General features: G+C 35.5%; 1 protein-coding gene across 1 annotated transcript in view; it reads right to left on the bottom strand.

Moving 5' to 3' along the window:
- ABCA12 (ATP binding cassette subfamily A member 12) overlaps positions 1-27,381 on the bottom strand; it is a 181,223-nt gene that overhangs the window by 55,493 nt on the left and 98,349 nt on the right. The window contains 10 exon segments of the mRNA XM_032637501.1: positions 7,200-7,314; positions 9,928-10,243; positions 10,827-11,006; positions 13,192-13,282; positions 16,674-16,793; positions 18,534-18,673; positions 20,515-20,725; positions 21,051-21,215; positions 24,258-24,431; positions 26,835-26,959. Coding sequence (XP_032493392.1) covers positions 7,200-7,314; positions 9,928-10,243; positions 10,827-11,006; positions 13,192-13,282; positions 16,674-16,793; positions 18,534-18,673; positions 20,515-20,725; positions 21,051-21,215; positions 24,258-24,431; positions 26,835-26,959 — 1,637 coding nt within the window.

Genomic DNA, 27,381 nt, shown 5'->3' with positions numbered 1-27,381 from the left:
TCAATCCAAGAAGAAGATATAACAATTGTAAATATTTATGCATCCAACATAGGAGCACCTCAATACATAAGGCAAATGCTAACAGCCATAAGAGGGGAAATCGGCAGTAACACAATAATAGTAGGGCACTTTAACACCCCACTTTCACCAATGGTCAGATCATCCAAAATGAAAATAAATAACGAAACACAAGCTTTAAATGATACATTAAAAAACTTGGAATTAATTGATATTTATAGGACATTCCAGCCAAAAACAACAGAATACACTTTATTTTCAAGTGCTCATGGAACATTCTCCAGGATAGATCATATCTTGGGTCACAAATTAAGCCTTGGTAAACTGAAGAAAACTGAAATCATATCAAGTATCTTTTCCAACCACAACGTTATGAGACTAGACATCAGTTACAAGAAATACTCTGTAAAAAGTACAAACACATGGAGGCGAAACAATACACTACTTAATAACCAAAAGATGACTGAAGAAATCAAAGTGGAAATCAAAAAATTTATAGAAACAAATGACAATGAACACACGATGACCCAAAACCTATGGGATGCAGCAAAAGCAGTTCTAAGAGGGAAGTTTATAGCAGTACAATTCTACATCAGGAAACAAGAAACATCTCCAAGAAACAACCTAACCTTACACTTAAAGCAATTAGAGAAAGAAGAACAAAAAACCCCCAAAGTTAGCAGAAGGAAAGAAATCATAAAGATCAGATCAGAAATAAATGAAAAAGAAATGAAGGAAACAATAGCAAAGATCAATAAAACTAAAAGCTGGTTCTTTGAGAAGATAAACAAAATTGATAAACCTTTAGCCAGACTCATCAAGAAGGGAGAACACTCAAATCAACAGAATTAGAAATGAAAAAGGAGATGTAACAACTGGCACTGCAGAAATACAAAGGATCATGAGGGATTACTACAAGCAACTCTATGCCAATAAAATGGACAACCTGGAAGAAATGGACAAGTTCTTAGAAAAGCAGAACCTTCTGAGACTGAACCAGGAAGAAATAGAAAATATAAACATACCAATCACAAGCACTGAAATTGAGACTGTGATCAATAACCTTCCAACAAGCAAAGCCCAGGACCAGACGGCTTCACAGGCGAATTCTATCAAACATTTAGAGAAGAGCTAACACCTATCCTTCTCAAACTCTTCCAAAATATAGCAGAGGGAGGAACACTCCCAAACTCATTCTACGAGGCCACCATCACCCTGATACCAAAACCAGGCAAAGACGTCACAAAGAAAGAAAACTACAGGCCAGTATCACTGATGAACATTGATGCAAAAATCCTCAACAAAATACTAGCAACAGCACATTAAAAGGACCATACACCATGATCGAGTGGGGTTTATCCCAGGAATGCAAGGATTCTTCAATATACACAAATCAATCAATGTGATATACCATATTAACAAATGGAAGGAGAAAAACCATATGATCACCTCAATAGATGCAGAAAAAGCTTTTGACAAAATTCAACACCTATTTACGATAAAAACCCTCCAGAAAGTAGGCATAGAGAGAACTTACCTAAACATAATAAAGGCCATATATGACAAACCCACAGCCAACATCGTCCTCAATGGTGTAAAACTGAAACCGTTTCCAGTAAGATCAGGAACAAGACAAAGTTGCCCACTCTCACCACTATTATTGAACACAGTATTGGAAGTTTTAGCCACAGCAATCAGAGAAGAAACAGAAATAAAAGGAATCCAAACTGGAAAAGAAGTAGTAAAGGTGTCACTGTTTGAAGATGATATGATACTATACATAGAGAATCCTTAAGACACCACCAGAAAACTTCTAGAGCTAATCAATGAATTTGGTAAAGTAGCAGGATACAAAATTAATGCACATAAATCTCTGGCATTCCTATACACTAATGATGAAAAATCTGAAAGTGAAATCAAGAAAACACTCCCATTAAGCAATGGGAGAACAAGATATTTAGGAATAAACCTACCTGAGGAGACAAAAGACCTGTATGCAGAAAATTAAAAGACACTGATGAAAGAAATTAAAAATGACACAAACAGATGGAGAGATATACCATGTGTGTGGACTGGAAGAATCTACATTGTGAAAATGACTATACTATGCAAAGCAACCTACTGATTCAATGTAATCCCTGTCAAACTACCAATGGCATTTTTCACAGAACTAGAACAAAAAATGTCACAATTTGTATGGAAATACAAAAGACCCCATATAGCCCAAGCAATCTTGAGAAGGAAAAACAGAGCTGGAGGAATCAGGCTTCCTGACTTCAGACTATACTACAAAGTTACAGTCATCAAGACAGTATGGTACTGGCACAAAAACAGAAATACAGATCAATGGAACAGGATAGAAAGCCCAGAGATAAACCCATGCACATAGGTCACCTTATCTTTGATAAAGGAGGCAAGAATATACAATGTAGAAAAGACAGCCTCTTCAATAAGTGGTGCTGAAGAAACTGGACAGCTACATGTAAAAGAATGAAATTAGAGCACACCCTAACACCATACACAAAAATGAACTCAAAATGGATTAAAGACTTAAATGTAAGGCCAGAGACTATAAAACTCTTAGAGGAAAACATAGGCAGAACACTCCGTGACAGAAATCACAGCAAGATTCTTTTTGACCCACCTCCTAGAGAAATGGAAATAAAAACAAAAGTAAACAAATGGGGCATAATGAACCTTAAAAGCTTTTGTACAGCAAAGGAAACCATAAACAAGACGAAAAGACAGCCCCCAGAATGGGAGAAAATATTTGCAAACGAAGCAACTGACAAAGGGTTAATCTCCAAAATTTACAAGCAGCTCATGCAGCTCAATATCAAAAAAACAAACAACCCAATCCCAAATGGCAGAAGACCTAAATAGACATTTCTCCAAAGAAGATATACAGATTGCCAACAAACACATGAAAGGATGCTCAACATCATTAATCATTAGAGAAATGCAAATCAAAACTACAATGAGGTATCACCTCACACCTGTCAGAATGGCCATAATCAAAAAATCTACAAACAATAAATGCTGGAGAGGGTGTGGAGAAAAGGGAACCCTCTTGCACTGTTGTTGGGAATGTAAATTGATACAGCCACTATGGAGAAAAGTATGGAGGTTCCTTAAAAAACTAAATATAGAACTACCATATGACACAGCAATTTCACGAATGGGCATATACCCTGAGAAAACCATAATTCAAAAAGAGTCATGTACTGCAATGTTCACTGCAGCTGTATTTACAATAGCCAGGATATGGAAGCAACTTACGTGTCCATCGAAAGATGAATGGATAAAGAAGATGTGGCATATATATACAATGGAATATTACTCAACCATGGAAAGAAACGAAATTGAGTTATTTGTAGTGATGTGGATGGACCTAGGGTCTGTCATACAGAGTGAAGTAAGTCAGAAAGAGAAAAAGAAATACTGTATGCTAACACATATATATGGAATCTAAAAAAAATAAAAATGGTTATGAAGAACCTAGTGGCAGGACGAGAATAAAGACGCAGACGTAGAGAATGGACTTGAGGACATGGAGGGGGGGAAGGTTAAGCTGGGACGAAGTGAGAGAGTGGCACGGACTTATATATATTATCAAATGTAAAATAGATAGCTAGTGGGAAGCAGCTGCATCTCACGGGGAGAGCAGCTCAGTGCTTTGTGACTACCTAGAGGGGTGGATAGGGATGGTGGGAGGGAGATGCAAGAGGTAGGGGATATGGGGATATATGTATACATACAGCTGATTCACTTTGTTATACAGCAGAAACTAACACAACATTGTAAAGTAATTATACACCAATAAAGATGCTAAATAAAAAAGAATAAATTAGCATTCAAAAAAAAAGAAGAGGGCTTCCCTGGTGGCGCAGTGGTTGAGAGTCCGACTGCCGATGCAGGGGACACGGGTCCATGCCCCGGTCCGCGAAGATTCCACATGTCGCGAAGCGGCTAGACCTGTGAGCCATGGCCGCTGAGCCTGCGCGTCCGGAGCCTGTGCTCCTCAACGGGAGAGGCCACAGCAGTGAGAGCCTCACATACCGCAAAAAAAGAAGACATAAAAAGTTGCCTCAAGTGAAGCATCACAGGACTACAGACTCTTACATAATTCTTGGTAATCTGTGTGCCGAGCACAGATATTTTAGGTTACCTGTCTGAACTGAGAGAGAGGACAACTCCAAAATTTTGTCTCCAAAACAAAACAATATAAACAATCAAGTCCCCATAAATGACTTATATTAGAGCAAATAGATGAAACTAATCACAAAACTGAGAACATAATGTGAACAACAACTCTTCGGTGTGATATAAAATCAACTTTTGTACAGATTTAGTGTTTTAATTTTAAAAAGCAAGGAATGCAGAATAAAACTCAATTGCAAGACATTTTGAAATAGTTTTGTTTTTTAAGTACAGGCTTAATTTTATCAATAAACTTATTGGGCCTTAGTATTTGTGCTAAATTTCTTTAACAAGTTAAAGGAGTTTACTAGAATCATACCATAACAAGTTCAAAGGTGAATGGCTTCACTGAATTAGCAACTGACCTGGTTTCTCTGCCTAGCTGTGACAACAATTACAGAAGGAAAAATGTTTTGTTTGTTTCCTTTTTTATTCAATTGGGAAAAGGAAGAAGAGAATGGACAGATTTAGATCTTAGTAAATATTAAAATGGTAATATTAAAAAGTGATCTCGAATCGCTGGTAACCTAAGAGTTTATCCACCATCATCTTCAATAGTCGTTAGGAGTCTAGGCTACTAAAATAAAATTGTGAGAGAGAAGGTAGCTATGACATGGAAAAGAATTGGTCAGAAGTCCACACACTTGAGTTTTAGACCCAGATGTACCATTAATTAGCCCATAGTGTTCATCAAGTCACCTCTCACTTTCTGGGCTCAGCTTTTTCATCTTAAAAAGGAGGAGGTTAGTTTAGAACTGTTGGCAGAGGAGGGAGGCTGAGCAGGGGCATTAGAAATATTCTACCCATTCCACACCAGCTTCCATCAACCCATCTCACGAATAGACCATATTCCTTTAAATTTAGGACACTGCTAATTTTAAGATGTGTCATTATTTTACATGCCACCAAGAAAGAAAAATCACTGCCAAATAAATTATGACACCCTATCAAATACATCTCAATTTCAGAGGCTTTAAAATGTGAAAAAAAATCATTCTTAGAATTGATAAAAAAATGAATAATTGAATACCTCTTCTGTTCTGGCAGTGAGAAAGTACATTCTGGAAATATAATGCTGAATGAAGTCTAGATGACAAGACTCAGAGAGTTTAAGGGATTGGGCCCAAGTGAATATGAACTGGAAGACTCAAAGCCTTATTTTCTGCTTCCAAGTTCAGTGATCTTCCACTATGTAACTTTGACCCCCAAGACCAGCTAGTTAAATTTTGAAAGTAGATGCCTGCAAAATGAAGACACAGAGCTACCAAACAGAAACGGGTTCATTGTTAAAAATGTCTTTTCATGTCTTCTATTGAGAAAAACTCTTTATTGTGTTTTGATGTTTTCTGATGACATCCACAGATGCATTCAGAGAGTACTATTTATTTATTTATTTATTTATTTATTTATTTATTTTTTGGCCATGCCATGCAGCATGTAGAATCTTAGTTCCCTGACCAGGGATCGAACCCACTCCCCCCTGCATTGAAAGTACAGAGCTCTAACCACTGGACCACCAGGGAATTCCCCAGAGAGTACTACTTTCAAACCAACATAATGCATGTATTTTACATATACGTATATAATATATACATAATAGACATATCACAACACATATATACACACAAACATAATTATATTTACTTATATTTTTAAGGTAGATTATTTATTGTGCTGTAGAAAAGAACTCAGTTTCTATCACAGTTTTCTATTTCAAAGTTTTCCTTTAATTTGTAAAGATTCACTTCTGAGTACCAGGAACCTGACAGAGAAATGTAAGGTAGGAGCTTGCAACCACAGTTATGGTCCAGGGCATGGATTCAAGTTTCTAAATTGGGGTTAAGAAAACATTGTACCCAGTCCTGAAAACAATGGGGCTCAAACCAGTTGATGAGACTTTTACCAAATTATAACTGAAATATAAAAATGCAGCTGAAGATCACCCAGAATTCAAATAGGAAAGGTAAAAAGTGTGGGTTCAAACTCTAGGACAACCCTGGAAGTCTGATGTTGAGCTGACAAAAACATAAAGCAGTAATTTGTACTTTGTAAGGAGAAATAATCAATTGCCTAAAAGCTCTGGCAAAATAAGTCTGAAAAGTACAATTGGGCTAACAGGTTACTCTAACCTCATTGTTTCAGATTGTCGGCCAGGCCTGCAATAATTATTGTCCCTCAGTTTTGAAATGTTTCCGCTATCTTGTCACTTCATGAGTGAATGTAAAGAATGGGCTCATTACAGGATTAGCAGATAAAATTATTTCTACTGTAATACAATCAAAAAAATCACACAATGCTTTTTCATAAATTCTAACAAGAAGTGAGATATTTTGGATTTGGGGATAATGATGAAGAATATGCTCAAGAAGAGATCATGCTTCACATCCCAGGTCCTGTCTTTCATTGTCATGTTATTAACTTAAACAGTAGCATAACATGAAATTCTTAGTGTCTATAAATCACAAGTCAGTGAAAGAGAACTGAAGGAGACAAGGTATACTGGAAAGAGAATTTGCTTCTTGAGAGCTGAAACAAGCCATATGTCTCTGTCCACGTCCAAATCTGTATCTATCTATATCTATATATCTATATCTTCATTTGCACTCTTTAGTTACTATGCCAACAATTTTCCTGCCTTAATAGTTATTATTGTTATTCTTTAAAATTCTTTTGTTAAATCCTAAGTCCTACAGGTAACTTCTTGGGCAAAAATTACTGTTAGGATCATAAATCGTACTTAGATTTTATTCAGAATTATTCAGATTTCGTTTTTCAGAAGCATTTATAAAATAACTCCTACGCAACTTTTTGAGAAGACAAAATATTGCCGTACCAGCTGGCTTAATGTTTCATAATATATTTTTCCATCTAATTCACCAGGTATGGGTCAGGCTTTCTGAGTTTGCATAGGTATGACGAAAATCATGGTAATTAAATTATATCCCATGTACAACTTATTTAATAACAGATTCTCAACATACCTCATGAAGTCGGAGGTCTTTCTCATAAACAAGTTTTTTTACAAATGCAGCTATAAATATAACCCAGGCAACCATGAGCACAATTGGAAGGGAATAAGAGACACTGGTTAGGAAGCTGTAAGGAAAAACAAAAACAAAAACAAAAATCCAGTGACCAAAATGAATGTCACACTTGCAGATTTTTAATATATAAAGAACACACTCCCTCCTACATTGAATTATACTCCTGTTCTGAATTGAGACTAATTATTATTATGACTCTTTCATTTATGAAGTGTGAAGCTGACTTAACAGTAAGTGCATGATTTTTTTGCCATACTGCTGCAAAAGTAAAAACAGTTCTGGATTGTTAGATAAAATTGCCAAATCATTTAAAGGGTGTTTGTGTATGTCCTCGTTCAGGAAAATAATTATTATACAGATATAACTGCAAGGCTCTAAGCCCTTCTGTCTAAACTAAATTCTTATCTAAAAGGCAGATTTAAAATTAGATGATGATTGGTTTACCTAGCTAAAAGATATATCTTCTCAAATTACTGCTATTTATCTACTCTTTGGAAGCTCATAGTTATTATTAAACCAAATTCCAAAACGAAATAGAATGAAACTCAAAATCATTTGATTTAAAATGCAAAGAACTCGGATTCCTCAAAATAATGCTCTAGGGGATGTTTCATAAACAGTATAGAAATGTTTTTTTCTGGTAACTAGAGGGTTGCTGGAAGACTTCATTGGGGCCCTAAATAGATTCCTGAATGGCTGGCCCATAGTACCTGAATGTTCAAATGCAGTGTTTCTCAACATTGAGCAATGCATCGAAATCACCTGAAGGGCTTTTTTAAAACAGATTCTGGGCTCCACCCATGAGCTTCTGATTCATTATATCTCAGATGGGGGTTTGGAATTTGCATTTTAAACAATTTCCCAGGTGATGCTGATCCTGCTGGTCTGGAGACCACACTCTAAGAACCATGATTGTGACATTAGCCACCACTATGGGCTAAGGCAAAGGAGTACTTTTCAATGAGAGAATCTCTAAATTGATCTGTTTTACATATTAGGCTCCACTGAAACTTTCACTGCAGAAATGTCCCAAGGCCATTTTCTTTTTAATCTATAAGGCCAAGGAATTACCTTCAAATTCTCCATGAAAGATGCAAATATTTATGGAACATGACATCATCAGCATTCATTTTCACTTTAGCATCAGAAGTGTATCACCAACAGAGATATGAAGGATTTTTTAGTGGGGAGAAGTGAGGGTTGGGGCCACATCCAATTTTTTTGGTTCCTGGGAAACTGGCAAGGGGAAGCACTTAAAGAATATTTGTTGAGTGAATTTTTGTCTTGGATCAGGTCCAGCCTTGATGCTGTTTCTGGCCCTGGAATTAGGCAAAGGCCTTCATTCATTAATAACAAATCCCCGCTAATGTTTTCTTCCAAGTTCTGGAAAGCGTGGCTGATAATATCTGCTCTCACTTTATGATGTTGTTTGGTGCAACAAATGAAATAATATATGTGAAAGCACTTTGTATGCAACAAAGAGTTTATATGGGTACATTAAGGCATTATGTTCATACTCCCATGAAGAATGTGAGTACAGTTACTTTACTCTTAAAAGAAACATCCAGGTAACTACCATCCTAGGTATTAAAATTTACAAGGACAAGAAAGTCAGAAGGAAAATAGATGAGAATTTTCATTTAATTGAAACCACAGGTCTTTACTATTCATGCAAGCCATTTCAGTTCACACATGGTTTAGGCAACAAGGTCCTGACTGGCTTCTCCAATAAGTAGCTAACCTTGACAACCTGCTGACGGAATCATCACCTGTCTTCTCGTATCACTGCTGCACAAACAGCTACATAACCTCATCTCTATAGCTCTTGAAGCAGTCAAAGGAGACAGAAGCATTGATAGAAACAGAAAAAAAAAAAAATCCAGACCCATCTCAATTGTATATAAACTGCAAGAACTGGCCTGAACAACAAGCACAATTCATTTAAAGTAATATTCAGCCTCAAGCTTTTGTGTAGAATGAGCTTGAAAAACTTAGCCCATCACCCTTATTTTCTTACTGTGGTCAGAGTGGAAGAACCATTCAGTGCTACCCTACTGGCAAATTTCTTGAATATTCAAATTCAACTGTCTAAAAGCATGATCTTTACATTTTTTGTTCATTTAGCAAAACCATTTTAGATAAAGATTCCTACCAAGTGGACTGAGAATACATAAGACAGTTTCAGATAGCACAATATTTATCTTAGAGAGTTGATCAATAATGTTTTAGTAATTTTTTTCTGTAAAATTGATCCTACACTCACGTATTTCTAATTAAATTTGAGAGTTGGAAGGGATTTTAAGATTGTTTTGTTTAACATCCTTATTTGATTAGAGAAAAGTAAAACCAGTTGAGAGTGGGTAACATCAAAATCACGCAGCAATGCACTCAAGTCTGGAGTCCAACTCTCTTAATTTGGGGGCCAAAGTACTTGGAAGGCTAAGGACTATATTAAAGAAAACATGGATCATTTAGTAAGAACTTTAGCATCATTTGGGTAGCGATGGGCAGCTATAGTGAGCTGTGCCCTATACTGTGGATCTTTTCCTTGAAACAAGCATTTGACAAAGGTTTGGTGAACGTTACTCCTTTCATGTGACACATGTGAATGAATTCTAAAAAAACGGGTTGATTATTTAAAATGCCTGGAACTGCGTGGACTTACTTGTCTTTCATGTAGCAGGGATAAGGAATTGCTTGGACCTGGACTGCTATTTCCTGGGAGTTCCTTCCAGTCTGCAATTCAATGACTGCTCTTTCAATACTATCCTGTAAGTAAACAAAAGCCCTGCCATAGATCTGGTTGTTTGACGGAGAATTGTGTGGCCCTGGGGCCCATATCTTGGTTCTTATGCTTCTTGTGGTCTGTGAGGTCTTGAGACTCATGCGGATGGTATATTTTACAACAGGAGGAAGAGAGACGTTTTCAGAGTCATAGCTTCTGTGCTGGCTGCTATCAGAAGGAAGCTTAAAAATAACACCTAAAAATAAAATGGCAACAACATCAGAAGGTTATTTTATGGTTGACATTATTCATTGTTTGGAGGGTACACATAGGGGGCAGCCAAACAGGCAACTGACTTAGTAATGTGACAGTAAGGTCAGACTTCTAATTTACAGAAAAGATGGCTAACTGAAAGTGACAACCTCAGAGACTCAAAGCAGGAGTTTGAGAAGATAATCACAAACTAAGTGGCCAGATTAAATATATCACTCTAAGCCACTTACTGAAATTAACCACACACACACACACATACATACACACACACACAAATGAATAACCTTGACTGATTATGAGGATGGACTCAACTTCATCCTGTAACTATGTAATTCTTTACAGTTTTAATTTTAACCATACCAACAAAATTACACATATTGAAGGCTCCTCAATCAATACGGTTGGTTGCCTACATGAAAGGTTCTCATTTCTAAGGACATCAGAGGGGACAGTGTCCTCCCTCCACCCCCAACTACTTTTCTGAGTTTTGGATGAAAGAAGTGAGGGAAGAATTTGGCCAATTTTAGTACAGAGAGAAGCTCAAATTCTAGTAGAATAACACTTACTTCCAAAGAGTTCATTGCTTTTGTAGAGTCTTTTAGCCTCTCCTTCCATTTCATCTATGCTTTTTGCTGCCTGAATACGGTCATATAATATACAGGAGGAAATATTTACTGTCAGGGAAGACAGTGTGTTAAGATGATCAATGAGGTCAATGCCGTTCTCTAATTTTAGCCTTAGAATATCTAAAGAAGAAAAGAAAACAGACACAAAGCATATTATAATGTTGTGTTATAATGTTGTTTCTAGTAGTAACAGGACAAAATACTGATTTTTTGGTAAGTAGTAAACCTTAAACAAGATTATAAATAATAAGAACTTGTAGAATTTACTCTAAAAATATCTAGTACTCTATATCTGGGAAAATGTAGCCAGTCATGCAAATGTTCACTGAGGAGAATGTTGAACTAGTTACAGACACAGTAAACCCAAGTACAAAGAACGGTACAAAGTAATTCAGAAGTATATTCTGCTACAATTTAATTAACCAAAGACTAAAGGTGAATAATTTTTAAAAATCTATCTGCATTAGTTAGGAAGAAAACTATAAACTAGAGGTGAAGCATTTGAATAAACAGAAATTCTTGCTTTGTTAAGGGAATGTATATGTAAGAATTTAAGCAAGGAAAGTCTATGCAGAGTGTGTAGAACAAATAAATGACATCATTCAGTCAGTTGTGATACAGAATCATTTCTCAGGTGACAATCTATGCCACACAGTTACAACTTTCTAATACTGTTTGACTTAAAACCTTATGTGAGCTATCTCTATTCGTAACTGTATTACTCTAGATAAAATGATCAAGATTTTTTTTCAGGTAATTACTTTGGAAGAAAGAGGATTTAATTGCTCTTCAATTTCATGATTCCTTATGAGGAAATCAACTGAGACAAAGGGTAAATATAAAATTGCAAGTTAATAAATCACTTGGCCAATTAAATTTTCACTGACTTGATCACCATGAATACTGAGAAGGCTGTGATATCATAAATCCCTCTTCACAGAACCCAAACATGTCTCTACCATCATCCAATAGAAGACTAAATTTCTCACAGAGGGCAACTTCTTAAATGCACCTCTCATTAGAATTTAAAATGAAATGTTTTGCTTCATATAGACATTGGTGGGGGAGGGGTAAAATTGTGGTTGAACAGTGGCCTCCAGGGCCCACTGGAAATCAACACAACAGCAAAGGATTCTTCAGAAATGCTGGTAGATAGAGCTATGAAGAGCCAGTGCTCCCCAAATCCAAACTATAAAACCTCTTTGATACTAAGTTCTCCCCAGATCCAAACTATAAAACCTCTTTGATACTAAGTTAAATATACAATTACACAAACAGTAAGTCTCACTGCTGTAGTCATTTTAACCTTCTTTTAAATTCTAAAACTCATCTCCTATATCTAAAGTTAGAAATAAAAAAAAAACTATATAGGAAATTTGTAGTTTATCCCTGATATTTTGATCAAATGTTTCCTTACCCAAATGATAATTTTAGAGAATAAATCACTAACATCTTTCTTTAATCAAACAGGGTTGACTATCATAAAGTATATAAAATTATACAGAATATAAATGTAGGCATAATTCCACTGGTTTACAACCTAAATCACATAAGTCCCAGTAGCACTGGGGAGGAGGAGGGGCATTTGCTCTACTGTGGTCAAATTCTGATGCTTTCAATCCCTTCCTCTTACCCATGGTTGCATAGCAACAGGGAATCAGACACAGACTGAATTAGACATCTTGCATCCCTTAATGTTGAAGGTGGGGATGTGGCAGAGGGAATGCATAAGTTCAGACAGCTTTCTTTGATCCTCTTCTGCCTGTTCCTTTTAAATGATCATGAGAGGAGGAGCCGACCTTGAATAGTGATTTAGGTTTATTTTCGTTTGAGTCTCTGCATTGCTTTTGTTTTTGCTAACTCTATAACTTCTTCTGGTTACATTCTGAGTTAGTCAAAGTGATACTAAGGCCAGTGGAGATAAAATTATAAATGTAGCCAGAAATAAACCATTTCATCTTCTTTTGCCCTTAAAGACTTGCTTTTCATCAAGTTACCCCAAAAAAGTGTCCTCCTGTAGCAACCTACCTGTGATTGAAGGACAAGCTGCATTTACACGGAATATATTGCATTATAATTATTGAAACTAACTACAGGCACTAGGTATCAAAATAATCATTACTACTTGTAACTGTACAACTAACTAGGAAGAAGATGGATAGATATATCCAGGATTTTACTTTTCTTAGGATAACTAGATAGAAAGCAAATACAGAAGAAAAGGAAAAGAAGATCTTATATGGCACAATGCTTTTCACATTTCTGACATGACAAGTAAATAAAAGTTTTGTGCATCTGGACTCACCGAGTTCATCCATCTGTTTCAAGAGTTCAACAGCGTCAAGTCCCACGGAGAATTTTACAAAAACTTGCACAAAGGGGTTTCTTAGAGTATTCTAACAATATAGGGAATCAGTTTCAGTACACAAAGTAAACATGTTTAATCATTGTCTCTCTAATAACACCACAGTGAAATGAGGTACCACTACTGGGCATTTTCAATGCACCATTTTGCAAAGGCTCCCAACTGATTTGTATTCTAGTCCTACTACTTCCTAGCTCAGAGGCTTTCAGCAAGCACTCAGCCTCTTCCAGCTTCAGGTTACTTTTCTGTAAAGTGGTATCTAATCAGATTAGTCAAATGTAAATTATTATGGTATTGTTTTATACTGTAATAAGTGCAGCTATGTGAACATGGAAAAATAAACTGATGATAAAACTTTACATGGAGTAACTCATGGAAAGACTGAAAATTAAAAAAAAAAGTGCTTTTAAAATATAAAGGCTTTTGTAGCTATCTTGCAAATTAGGAGACATAAATTCTACCACTGTAGTTGTCTACTAGGTAATACTTATTGAGATTTTACTAAGTGCTGGGCACTGTCTAATAGAGTTTACCTTACCTTGATTTTCTCACTTAGTTTTCAATAATACCTAGAGGTAAGTACTATTATTATCCCCAGCTAATAGAGGACAAGGCTAGGGCCCAGGAAGCTATGTAAATTTCTCTAAGGATACACAATTAATAAGGGTCGAAAGGAAAGTTGAAGAGAGAGACTTCACCTTGATTAAAGAAATGTTTATTCATCTTGTGTGTAAATTCATGGCCTAGTTTTTTTGTGACCTAGGCTTAAGTTGTTCTCCCTTTAGAGGACAGTTCAGTACTACTTATTATTCTGTCCTTCTACCAATGTCTTGTTTTGTTATCATGGAGATAAATGATTAAGAATAATATGTATTAATAGAGCATATATATAATAGAATTAATTTGCTAAATCTATAGTTGCTGAGGAGTCTAAGAGTAGTTGGTAGCATGAAGACAGATGGCTATTCTGCAGCTATACAGTAATGATAACCCACGTTCTTTAAAATCTAACTATTTACCAGGAATTAATTTGCACATTATAGAAAATCTGAATCAGAACGTTACTAATAAGGAAATCACTGTGTTAGTTGCAATTCAGAGACGATCCATCTAACTCTATTTCCATTCTCTTATCACTCCTGTTACAATCAATCCTGCCTATAATATATAATATTATTTTCAAATGCTTCCACAATACGATCTTCACAAGTCTGTGAAGTGATTATCAATGGACCCATTTTAGAGTTTCATAAACTGTAGCAAGTATTTTAAGTCATTTGCCTAAGAGTTCACAATGGCAAAGCCAGGTCATGTGCTAAAAGCTTGGAGTTTCAAATTCTGTACACATTTTCAGAAATAAGTTTTCCTCAATAATTGAGAACAAGAACTTATTTTGGTCTAGAACAAAATAAAGATACTCCCATTAGATGATGATCCCTTTATGGACATGGTCATAGCATTTCTTCTTAGCAAATTACTGTACTTTGGAACTGTTATGCACAGATAACGTCCTTTCTTAATTCACTGCTTTAGCCAACAAAACTTTCCTTAATGCAATAATATGTGTAGGATTTTTATCTGTTCACAGAAAAAAAGTTTTAGGAGAAAAGAGCAATTTTCCACTGAGGAAAACACATGTGTCAAAGGTACCGTCCATGTAGCCTTTGTTATCTGAGATTCACTAAAAAAGGCCACTTAAAATATCCATTTGTGGGCTTCCCTGGTGGCGCAGTGGTTGAGAGTCCGCCTGCCGATGCAGGGGACACGGGTTCGTGCCCCGGTCTGGGAAGATCCCACATGCCGCGGAGCGGCTGGGCCCGTGAGCCATGGCCGCTGAGCCTGCGCGTCCGGAGCCTGTCCTCCGCAACGGGAGAGGCCACAACAGTGAGAGGCCCGCGTAACGCATAAAAAAAAAAAAAAAAAAAAAAAAAAAAAAAAAAAAAAAAAATATCCATTTGTGATTACCAGAGGTAGGGGGTGGGGAGATGAGGAATTGGATAAAGGTGGTCAAAAGGTAGAAACTTCCAGTTATAAGATAAATATGTACTAGGGATGTAATCTACAACATGATAACTATAGTTAACACTGCTGTATGACATATAGGAAAGCTGTTAAGAGAGTACGGCCTGAGAGTTTTCATCAGAAGGAGAAAATTTTTTTTCCTTTTTTTTTTTAATTGTTATCTATATGAGATGATGGATGTTAACTAAACCTACTGTGGTCATCATTTCATAATATATATATATCAAACCATCACGCTATATACCTTAAACTTATACAGTGATGTATGTTAATTATTTCTCAGTAAAACTGGGGCGGGGGGGGCTGAGATTTAATCAAGATAGCAATGTGCCCAAGATCAGAGAAGAGTAGACTATTATAATAAATGGACATGCTTAATATTAGAACTAAATTTAATAGTAAATTGTGGGGAAGATGTTTGATGAAAAGTTTATTTTGTATTAATTGTGTTAAATATCTATTTTAGAAATTAATTTTATCATTTATAACAAAATTCAGGTTGTAATTGTAACTATGCACTAATTGATAGTCAAAACAAAGACTGAGTAAAGCATCTTTTGTGTATAACTTTTCTAACAAAGTTGTACGACACAAATTCTTTGTTCTGTTTAACTTTTTGAGCATGATTATAAAGAAGGGCACTTCTGTTGCTGCAAAAATCTTCTAGGGCTCCATCAATTTTCCAAGGGCCTCTCTCAAGTCTTTGAATACACAAGCCATACTCTCTTGAAGTTCCTAAGTTGGCACCATTCCTGAAAATTTTCTCTTCTCCTATTGATAATGGGTCTAACTCTGCTGCTTGATGTTTACCTGCCAATAGCTCTCTTTGTGATTGGAACATTTCCCCACACTACTTGCATCCTTTTCAGAAAACCCTGCATCTTTTATGGGAATTGAAGATTATACTTTTCAAGTAGTGTGTATTGGATTTGAGTTGCACTGTCAAACCTTTAACCTAAAATAGAGTGTCAAATGTTTCGACCAAAGAACTCCCTAGATTTAACATTCTTCTTCAGAATATTAGTATTTTAGGAATTTTGGTTCAGTTAAAATAGCAAAACATAACCTAGAGAAATAAAATAAGCATATTTTAAGTAGTTTTTATTGCATTTAATTTTGGAAAATAGATTTACATCACTAGTTATGCCTCAGGATCAACTTGTACAATGATTTATCTCTGAATTACATACAGAGAAACTGGGGTATAAGAGGTGAGGATGGTTACAAACGTAAGTGACAGATCTGTTATCCTGTCTCAGATCTGCTCTCTGGAGCAGAGGCAATTTTAATCTGTTGAATATGGATTCTAAGTTACTATCTGCCCATTCACATAATGATGGTGATTAAAATCTCAAAGAATTACAATTCGTACAAAAGTGAATAACAGAACCATCTCCTACCTGGAGAATTGGAATCGTCTGGTTTAACAGGTGGAAGGAATTCATGAAAAATGGTGACTTATCCACCCACTCTTGAGATTTTTCTTTTAATTCTGCCAGCTGCCTCAGAGTTACATTAGACTTGAAGAAAAAGAAACAAATCTGGTCCGTTAGTATTTTTCCTATATTTCAAAAACGTATCTTATGGTTGCTTTGTTACATAATTTCAAGAAACAGTTCTAAAAAGTAGAGTTAGTAGAACATTGCCAGAAATTTCCCATATGGTCAAAAGTTTTTAAGTGGCAGCTTTTATAGGATCGAGATCACTTATAAAAATTCTGGAAAATCTAGGGTTTACTTCATGTCCACAGAAAATTTACAGCCAAAAAGCATGTCTTCTGGAATTCTCACAAGTTACCCATTTTTACCAATGGTACAGTTTACTACTAAAGAAACATTCTAGTTCAAGGATATAAGAAGAAGAATACTTTCATGAATTGCTGGTGGATGTATATCATTTTTTTTGGAAAGCAATCTGACAATAGTCATTAAAACAGAATATAATATCCTTCAATCCCTCAATCTTGAACATTCACCTCTGTGAAATAAAAATACCACTGTGTAAAGTCATGGGCACAAAAGTAGTTGTTGCCGCATTGCTTACATGAGCAAAAAAACAAAAGCAAACACTAGAAACAAAAAGAATGTCCAACAATTGAGGATTGGCTGAGTAAGTTCCATAGTATAAAAAAATTTACAATCTTCAAAAAGAATGAATGAACTAAATCTATTGAATAGGAAGAATTTCCACAAGGTATTGCTGTGTGACTAAAGTAATATGCAGAAAAGTGTTATAATGAAACCTCATTTTAATAATGCAAACAATGACCATTCTGCATATGAATGTGCATACAGTATAATAATATATAAAGGATTAGAGGAATGCACATAAATTATAGAAAGCCACATCCTTGAATGCTAACATTCATTAGTTTACATGAAAGGAAGAGTAGGATCAAGCAGGGAGAAAAACAGGTGAGAGTCAAGCAAAAAGAAAAGAAAAAAAAAGACTGTACTTAGAAAATAAGCATTTAATGACTTCATTTATGCAAAATTATGTAAAAGTTTGTAGTCAATAAAGCAAATAAGGTATTAAAACACAAACAGTGAAAACAAAGATCATTCTAGAAATCAGTGATGACTTCATGTTTATTTTTATATAAACCTAAAACTAATTTATATTTATATAAACTATAGTTTAATGACCAAGTAATGGTAAAAAAGAGTTTTGTTTGTTTTTTACTTTCACTCTATCATTTTAAAAGCATCAAGTTTATAATTCAAATCACTAAAGCCAACTTTAAAAGTGAGAGAGAAATGCTATTATGGTTATATTAGGTAGGTGATAAGTATAGTTACTATTAATAATGTCTTTCTCAACACCTATCCTCTATATAAGATATTAAGTGTACAACCAAATATGAAGCCAATAATCTATAATTTAGCAGTTGCTTTTGTTCAAACTAGTTATATAATGCCCAATATTGTTTTTTCTAGTGCCATTATTTTTACATACTTTGAAACTTAGATGCTAGTTGTAGAAACATTTTCTGCTTTTGGAGATAAATTGAAAAATCTGAGGTCTTGCTCCAACTAACCACATTCTCAAGTGTTAACAAGGTTCATTTCCCTTCAAGGAGCTACCACCCAATCTACATTGTTTAAACATATACAGGGCAGAAGTTGAGAATTGTTAAGAGTTTCAGAAAGCCAAAGGTAATAGTATGTAGGCTATAAAGAAGTCTGAGTCAGCTAGAAGCTGACTACTTTAAAAATCATCTTAATACTCAAGATAGAAACTTCGAGTGATAATGGTCAAACCTTTTCCATTATTGCCTTTGTGATGGGGGTATATGGTGCGTACAAAATCCTTCCCAACAACATGGGTTTCAAGAAAGCCCAAATCACAGGTCCGGCAGGCATATTAATGATGTCTTTATAAAGAGAAAAGCAAAATGGTGCTGGAAAGAAAAAGTGTAATAAAACCATTTAATACATGCATTTAAAATCTATTCATGGTAAACTGACAAATATTATTGTTATAGCACCCCAAAAAACATGCCTTGTTATTAACAAATGTGACGCATCTGGTATCAAAGTAAGAAAGCATACTAACAAATCTTTTTTAGGTGTAAAAGTTTAATCCAATAAGCAAGTGCATAGTAAGTGATGGCATTTTGCCAAGAGGAGTTAGAAAGGTTGAAAAGCACATTTCAGAATGTCTTTCAACAGATATTCCTCACCAGCCCTTAATTTTTAAAAATATGCAAAAGTTTGCTATTGTACTAGATACATAAGAGGTGTCCAATAAATGTCTGTTGAATGAATAAAAAGATGCATAAATGCATCAATCCAATTGCTATATTAAACATCCCTATATTGTTTGGTAAAGCTCAGCCAATCATATTTTACATCTCAAAGCTTACAGATCAAGTAAACAGCTTTGATGTGCCACTGAACGTTTATAGTTCTGCTACATTCATGAAGCTCTTCTGTGTGCGATACAAATTTCTAACTCTAAAAAGTTAAGAAAAAATATTGACCAGAGCAGATTTAAGGCACATCGTTTTATCATTTACTGGCAAGGTGTAGTGGTTAAGAGGCTAGACTTTGCAGCAGACTGCCTGGGTTCAAATCATAGCTTTGATACTTTCATGTTGGACAATGGTGTCCAGGTTACTCGAGCGCTTTGTGCCTCATTTCCCTTACTAAGATGCAGCTACAGTAGCACCTACCTCATAGGTAAGTGAAGAGTGAATGAATTGATATGCAGAACATGCTTGATGTGTGGTTAAGTGCTGTATGAGTGCTTTCTTGGGGAAAATGAATGCTTCATTTATTACAAAAAGCTAAGATTACAGCTCAGCATTAAAAAAACACCTGATTAAAAACTGGGGAGAAGACCTGAATAGTCATTTTTCCAAAGAGGAAATGCAGATGGCCAACAGGCACATGAAAAGATGCTCAACATGGCTAATCATCAGGCAAATGCAAATCAAAACCCAATGAGATATTACCTCACGTCTGTCAGAATGGCCATCAACAAAAAGAACAAAAAGAACAAATATCGGTGAGGATGTGGAGAAAAGGGAACCCTCGTGCTCTGTTGGTGGGAATGTAAATTGGTGCAGCCACTGTGGAAAACAGTACAGAGTTGTTCTCAAAAAAACTAAAAATAAAACTACCATATGACTCAGCACTTCCACTCGGGTATATACCCAAAAAAACCAAAAATGCTAATTAGAAAAGATTCATGCACCTCAATCTTCATAGCAGCATTATTTACATTTGCCAAGATATTGAAGCAGCCTAAGTGTCTATCAACAGATGAATGGATAAAGAAGATGTGTGTGTGTGTGTGTGTGTGTGTGTGTGTATATATATATATATATATATATATATATAAAATGGAATATTAGTCATAAAAAAGAATGAAATTTTGCCATTTGCAACAACGTGGATGGACTTGGAGGGCACTGATGCTAAGTGAAATAAGTCAGACAAAGACAAATACTGTATATTACTTTTATGTGGAATCTAAAAAATACAACAAACTAGGGAGTATAACAAAAAAGAAACAGACTCACAGAACAAACTAGTGGTTACCAGTGGGGAAAGGGAAGGAGGGAGGGGCAAGATGGGATAGGGGACTAAGAGGCACAAACTATTATGTATAAAAGAAGCTATAAGGATATATTGTACAATACAGGGAATACAGCCAATTTTAAAAAAAAAGGCCAAGATTTAGCAGACCATGTTGTTAGGAGGCGACATTCCCACACTGATTTTGAAGTATACTCACTGGCATGTAAGGGAATTCCATATTTTGCAGCAATTTGCTCTTTACTTAATTTATAAGTCAAAAAATCCTTGGTGTGGTTGCCTCTCTGCCTCTGAGAAGAGGGCAGCATGGCAATTAAATATTCAGTTGTAATTCCTTGGGAGCACAGTGCTTGGGAAATGGTACTAAATGATCCTTGTGGAGTGTTTAGCCGGTTGTTTCTGTACATTGCCTGTGAGATAAAAATACATGATTTATTAACATTATATGAGCTATAAATGCTACTGAAAACAATATAGAAGAAAACCTGATAATGCTTAGACGATCCTTATAATTCCACAATTCCTTTAAAACATGTATCCCAAATGTAAATGTACGACGCTAAACTTCTCCAATTTAAGTGGCAAAAACTTCTGCCAGAGTAGAAGAGTTTTTCTGTAAGTGATTTTTGTCAATGTACTATATTTGTAGCTGAATGTATTATAACTAATCTCAAATAAAAGTTAAGATGACAAAAGGAATTTTCCAGCAAGAATATTACTGGGTGACTTTTCTACCTGTGTTAATGGAAAACTTCCGGACAGGTGCATTTGTTTCAGGGATCTCATTTTGTCTAGCAGCGGTCGTGTGACAGAAGCCATCTGATTGAGAATCTCCTTTAGCCTTATGAAGAGTTCTATCATCTTTTCTACTGGCTTTTGATTTTCCCTAGGGAAAAACACCTGACAGGAACAGCAACAACAAAAAAAGAAATTATTTTTGTGGAGAAACTGGAACCCTCACACACTGTTGGTGAAAATATTAAAAGGTACAGTCACTTTGGAAAACATTTTGGAAGTATATTAAATAGTCAAACATAAATTTACCATACAAACAGAAATTGGATTCCTAGGCATTTGCCCAAGAGAAATGAAAAAACATGTCTACACAAAGATTTGTATGGGAACGTCTATAGCAGCATTACTCACAATAGCCAACAAGTGGAAACAATCCAAATGAATGGATAAACAAAATTTATATCCTTAAACTGGAATACTATTTGGTAAAAGAAAGAAATTACTTACTGACACATTACAACATGTATGAAACTCAAAACATTATACTAAGTGAAAAAAGCTACACACAAAGACCACATATTGTACGATTCAATTTAAATAAAATGTCTAAAAAGGCAAATCCATAGAGACAGAAAATAGATTAGAGGGTGCCTGTGCTAGAGGTCAGAATGAGAATTGACTGTAAATGGACACAAGGTTTCTTTTTGGGTTGATAGAAATGTTATAAAATCAGATTGTGGTAACGGTTGCACAGTTCTATAACTTACTAAAAAACCCATTAAATTGTACACTTAAAATGAGTGAATTTTATAACATAAAAATAATACCTCAATAACTTTGCCAAAAATAAATGATTTTAAAAGTCAGAAAGGCAAATGTCAATTACATAATTCTTCATGTACGCCATTATTCAAAAATCATATAATGTGCTCCTTAAAATCAGAAAAGCTCTGTCAAAAAGCTCATGTGGTCTATCAGGTTTAATCATAATCCCCTAATGTATTTCTGTTGCAGGAAGAAACACTGAAAATATTTTTTAAATTAAAATTTTAATTTTATTCTCTCATTCACTCAATTATTCAACAAACGTTAACTGAGTGCCTGTTATGTTCCCAGCACTGGGTGAGGTGATGGGTACGAGGTGATGGGTACAGTGGTACACAAACTGGCATCATCCTTCCACTCAGGGAGTTTTGTAATAATAGGAGAAACAGATATGAAACAAATCAATGAACAAAAAGCTGGGGAATATGAGGAGGTAGGGAGTTTAGCTAAGAAATCAAAAGAAGTCTTTCCAAGATGACACCCCAAAGGGGAGAAAGAACAAACCACAGGAGGAATAGGGAGAGGAAGGTAATAGACAGAGGGGGAAAGATTTGTGAGGTTCATGAAGAGGGAAAGCTCTTGGTGTGTCCAAGGGGGTCAAAGACCACTATATGAGGACAAGATTCATTTGGAGAAATATCACAAAGACAGAGCTGTCTCAATAACACAGCTATTAATTGCAATCAGATTTTTCTAAACCAGATTCAACATTTTAATTTTTCTTCCAGTTCTGCCAAAATTCTAGGAATTCCGACACTGATTTGAAATAAACTGACTAATGATGAGAAATTTTTATTATTTTTACTTGCAATACCTGAAAGAATTAGGAATGGTCTTCTGCTTGTAAAATGCACATATTTATTTACTATACTCAACAAGAAATAGTTGGTTTGATATATGCTCTGCAGAGACATTGTAAGATAAGGATTAAAATTTTAGATAAAAAAATTAATAATATCAATTTATATGCATTTTAAGTTATGTAAAATAAATATTCATTTAGTTAATGGTTATTTGCTAAGTTCTTCTATGGGCCAGGCACTGTTCTTGGCATTTGAAATGATTCAGTGAACAAAAAGGCCCTTGTGGAGCTTACACCAAATAGAGGTAGACAGAAAAGAAACAACAAAAGTGAATAGTAAATAAAATACATAGTATGCTGGAAGTGTAACAGAAAACAGAGCATTGAAAGGAGGCTTGAGAGGGCTACAGATGAAAGTTGGTTGCATTTTAAATAGGATTGTCAGGTTATCTTATTAAGAAGGTCAATACTGAGTAAAGACACATAGTGCAGCGAATTAGATGAAGGGCATGGCCTGGAGTGGTCCCATGCAGCAGCCCTGGGCCCGAGGAGTAGCCACGTAGGAAATGGGATTTTAGAAATAAGGAGAGGTTGTGCAGGCCCTGGGGCCCCGGCAGGATTTGAGGGTTTGCTGGAATAAAATGAGGAGCCACTGGGGAAGGTGCTGAGCAGAGGAATGACATAATACAATTTAAGTTTTAAAGGGATCACTCTTGCTGCTCAGGGAGTGGTGGGGACAAGTGTGGAGGCAAGGGAGGCCAGTTAGGGGGCCACTGCAGAACATAGGGGTCGGATAATGATGACTTTGAACAGGATTATTTGTAACTAGTCCTAAAATGCCTTCATCCCCTTTGCTGAAATGCATCAACAACATAAGTCAGCCGTGTTGCTTCTGGTTTTTCTTACTTTAAAGAGAAAAACACTTTTTTTTCAGTGTTTTCAATAACATGTAAATAATTTTGACCTAGTAGAGATCTGGGTGGATACAGGTGTTTAATTTTCCTATGTTTATATTTTTGTTTCAGTTTTTTATTCACTAAGTACTTATAAAGCATCTAGTTATTGCAAGATGGAGTTACTGCTGACTTTACAGCTCTAATAATGACCACTGTTTTGTTGTACTGGATAAATACTGGTAGCCTCTATCAAAACTTGATGAAGGAAACACAAAAAGTACTTTTTTAAATACCAAAAAAAACCTTGATTCTTTTACTTGAAAATGAAAAACTTTGTTCTAATCTTTATTTTTATCCCACAAAATTAATGTGCATTCACTTTTTAAAAAAGTTATTATAACATTTGTATTTCATACTCTAGTATAGTATATATTAAATTTAATTCCTGGTCTTGGATATACAAATTGAGAGTTAATAAGGCCATAATATTAATTTCCTCATCTATTAAATATGCAAATTTACAATATATGATCGCTAAGGTCCCACTTAGCTCTAAAATAAAGCTATAATTCCAAAAGCTCTATAAATGGATCACATTCCTTATAGTATCAGGGAGCATACAGGTATAATCAATTTTTTATATTATACTATAAATATTAAAATATTTCATCAATAGCAACTTGCCTTGTATGTGAAGTTGTAAATGTCTAAGTAGTGCAGAAGAGTGAGTCCAATGAGGTAAGACAGACGGGATCTCTCTGGAAGAGGTATGCTGCAGAATTCCTTCATTGCATCTTCCAATTTGGGACTGGTCACATTAGCGTCACAGGAATGCCACCAGAACACACTAGAAATAATCTACAAGTTGGAGGAAGAAAAATATTTTAGCTGTGAATCCTCTGAATCCACCTGTCCATTTTGAGAGGTTTTCTTATACTTTTAGACTTCATTTAAAAATAAGACAAATTATACTCAAAATCATATAATTATTTTGTTTAAAGCACTAATTACTATCAATAAACCTAGAAAAAGTCCACAGTTCACTGGAAAGCTTAAGAAGTAAGATGGGAAAAGAGACAGAAAAAAATCCATAATGATTCCCATATTTCTTGCTTGAACGACTGGGTGAATGATGACACCAAGAAAGAAAATTGGTTTGGATTGTTTAGGAAAATTACTAGTTTAAGACTTTTGCTCTCTCGGGAATTCCCTGGTGGCGCAGTGGTTAAGAATCCGCCTGTCAATGCAGGGGACACAGGTTTGAGCCCTGGTCTGGGAAAGATCCCACATGCCACGGAACAACGAAACCCATGCGCCACAACTACTGAGCCTGTGGTCTAGAGCCTGTGAGCCACAACTACTGAAGCCCACGCACCTAGAGCCCGTGCTTTGCAACAAGAGAAGCCACCACAATGAGAAGCCCACGCACTGCAACGAAGAGTAGCCCACGCTCACCACAGTGAGAGAAAGCCCATGTGCAGCAACAAAGACCCAACACGGCCAAAAATAAATAAATAAAATAAATAATTTTTTAAAAAAATTGATAAACTTTAAAAGAAAAGACTTTTCCTCTCTTTAAAATTTTACTCTTACTTTATTTAAATTGTATTTCATTTATATAATCATTTGAAGTTATAATCTTGTACAATAAACTCTGGGGTCCAGAGATGAAAGGTGAAGACAAAAAGCCCAGAATCACACAATAATATGAATCAACCATCCTGGAGAGTAATGCTTGTGTGAAAAGTGGTGTGTGACTATGGGAAGTAAGATGGCAACTCTATTGCCACTGAGTTGAAATAAAGAAAAAGTTTATGAAATTCAAGATTATAGAAACTTTTCTCTCTTTTCTTTTTAAAGTAATAAGAATGTATGCTCTCTATTTACCTGCTTTTACTTACTAAAATGAACCTGCTCTTCAGAGGCCAAAAATGTGATAGCTGATCTTAGGATCATATAAGTGAAAGGTGAAACCAAAGGGGAAAGAATTAATAAAGAAATATTAATTGCTGGGCTTCTCTTGTGGCATAGTTAAGAACTGCGCCTGCCAATGCAGAGGACAAGGGTTTGAGCCCTGGTCCGGGAAGATCCCACATGCCATGGAGCAACTAAGCCCGTGTGCCACAACTACTGAGCCTGAGCACCAGAGCCCATGAGCCACAACTACTGAGCCCATGTGCTACAACTACTGAGGCCCGCACACCTAGAGCCCGTGCTCCACAACAAGAGAAGCCACCGCAAAGAGAAGCCCGTGCACCAGGCAACGAAGAGTAGCCCCCGCTCTCCACAACTACAGAAAGCCCGTGAGCAGCAATGAAGACCCAACGCAGCCAAAAATAAATTAAAAAAAAAAAAGAAAAAGAAAGAAATATTAATTGCTATAACAAGAGGAAGAAACGTGAAGGTAAAGCAGTTTTAATTTTTGTTTGGGAGAACCAATTAAAATGACACAAACATAAATATTCCAAAGTCAGCCTTAAGGGCTTTTAAAAAACTTTATCCCATATTGGAGAATAACTGGGTTGTGTTTAGAAACGACACACTCTGTCACACGTTAAGTTTTGAATGGATGAGCTCTTAAGCGCTGAAATTCTTTTAGAAAATTTCTATGACACTTCCAGACAATGAACTTGGAAAAAGGGTAAAAGATAAAACATTTCAAGTGGAAAACCCTATTATCAGCCTATGAGGAAATAACGTTACTCATTTTCACAGCAAAAAATGTTTACTATACCTCCAAACTTACCCAGAGTTCCCTTGACCATATCTATTTTATATAGTCTGTCTTGTCTTGGGGCTTTTAAAAAATAAAAAGAAGTATTCCTTTTAATTTTAGTTTCAACAAATTGTAAATGGTCTTTTTTTCCCCCAATTAGATTACTGAAACTCGACTTTGATATCATCATAATAGAATGTGAAAATTTACCTCATATAATGTGAATGTGATAATGAATATAAAGAATTACTGATGGCATCCCTTATTTAAGAAAAGCATCTGGGGTAAAGAAAAGGAGAGGACAAAGGAGGCAAAGGAAGGGACAGGAAAAGTAGAAGGAAAGGAACAGACGATGATGTTCTCGCTTCAGGATTTTTCTTCTATTTTCACTTAAGAATTAGGCCTCTAATTTTATCATTTGCATGGAAAATTCACCATATTTGCATGCAGCTTCTCAGTGTTTTACTGGTAAGTGCTCAACAAATACTAAATGCTATTTAAACTTTTAAAAAACTGGATGTAAATACAAATACGTTCCACCCCACCTCAGCTCTGTTGTCAGGGGTGGGAATGGCCAGCAAATTGTCGATACTCCTATTGGACATTCCTGTTGTTCTCCTCAGTTCTTCTTTCAGCTCTTCAACATTTTTAAACATTTCTATTAACTGACCTGAAACAAAACAAAACAAAACAAAACTCACATATGGGTTGCAATGTAATTCTTTCTAGTCGTTTGTTCTAACATAGAGAAACCTTCTAGATAAAACATATAGTCAACATATATGCCTTGTGTCAGGAACAGATGTCTCTCAGTTTTGGCAAACTTTGCATCTTTAGGTTCTATTTCTATCTGATTTAGACTTATTCCTATTATGATATTATTAACCTAAGGTAACAGATTGCTCTGGATTATAAATTTTCCTTAAATGTCTACAACGAAAGGTTGATTCAAAGAAAATACGGTCTCCTCGCAGACTTTGATCACACAATGTGCTAAATATACATTTCTACATTTGATTTAAAACATCACACAAATTCAAAATGCTTTTTAACCTTGGATCATATAATATCGTCAGCTTAGGACAAGGTTTG

Source organism: Phocoena sinus, chromosome 7 (assembly GCF_008692025.1).
Source record: "Phocoena sinus isolate mPhoSin1 chromosome 7, mPhoSin1.pri, whole genome shotgun sequence".
NCBI classification, from domain to species: domain Eukaryota; kingdom Metazoa; phylum Chordata; class Mammalia; order Artiodactyla; family Phocoenidae; genus Phocoena; species Phocoena sinus.
Note: the sequence above shows the minus strand (reverse complement) of the source record. Positions and strands in the feature narration are given on the sequence as shown.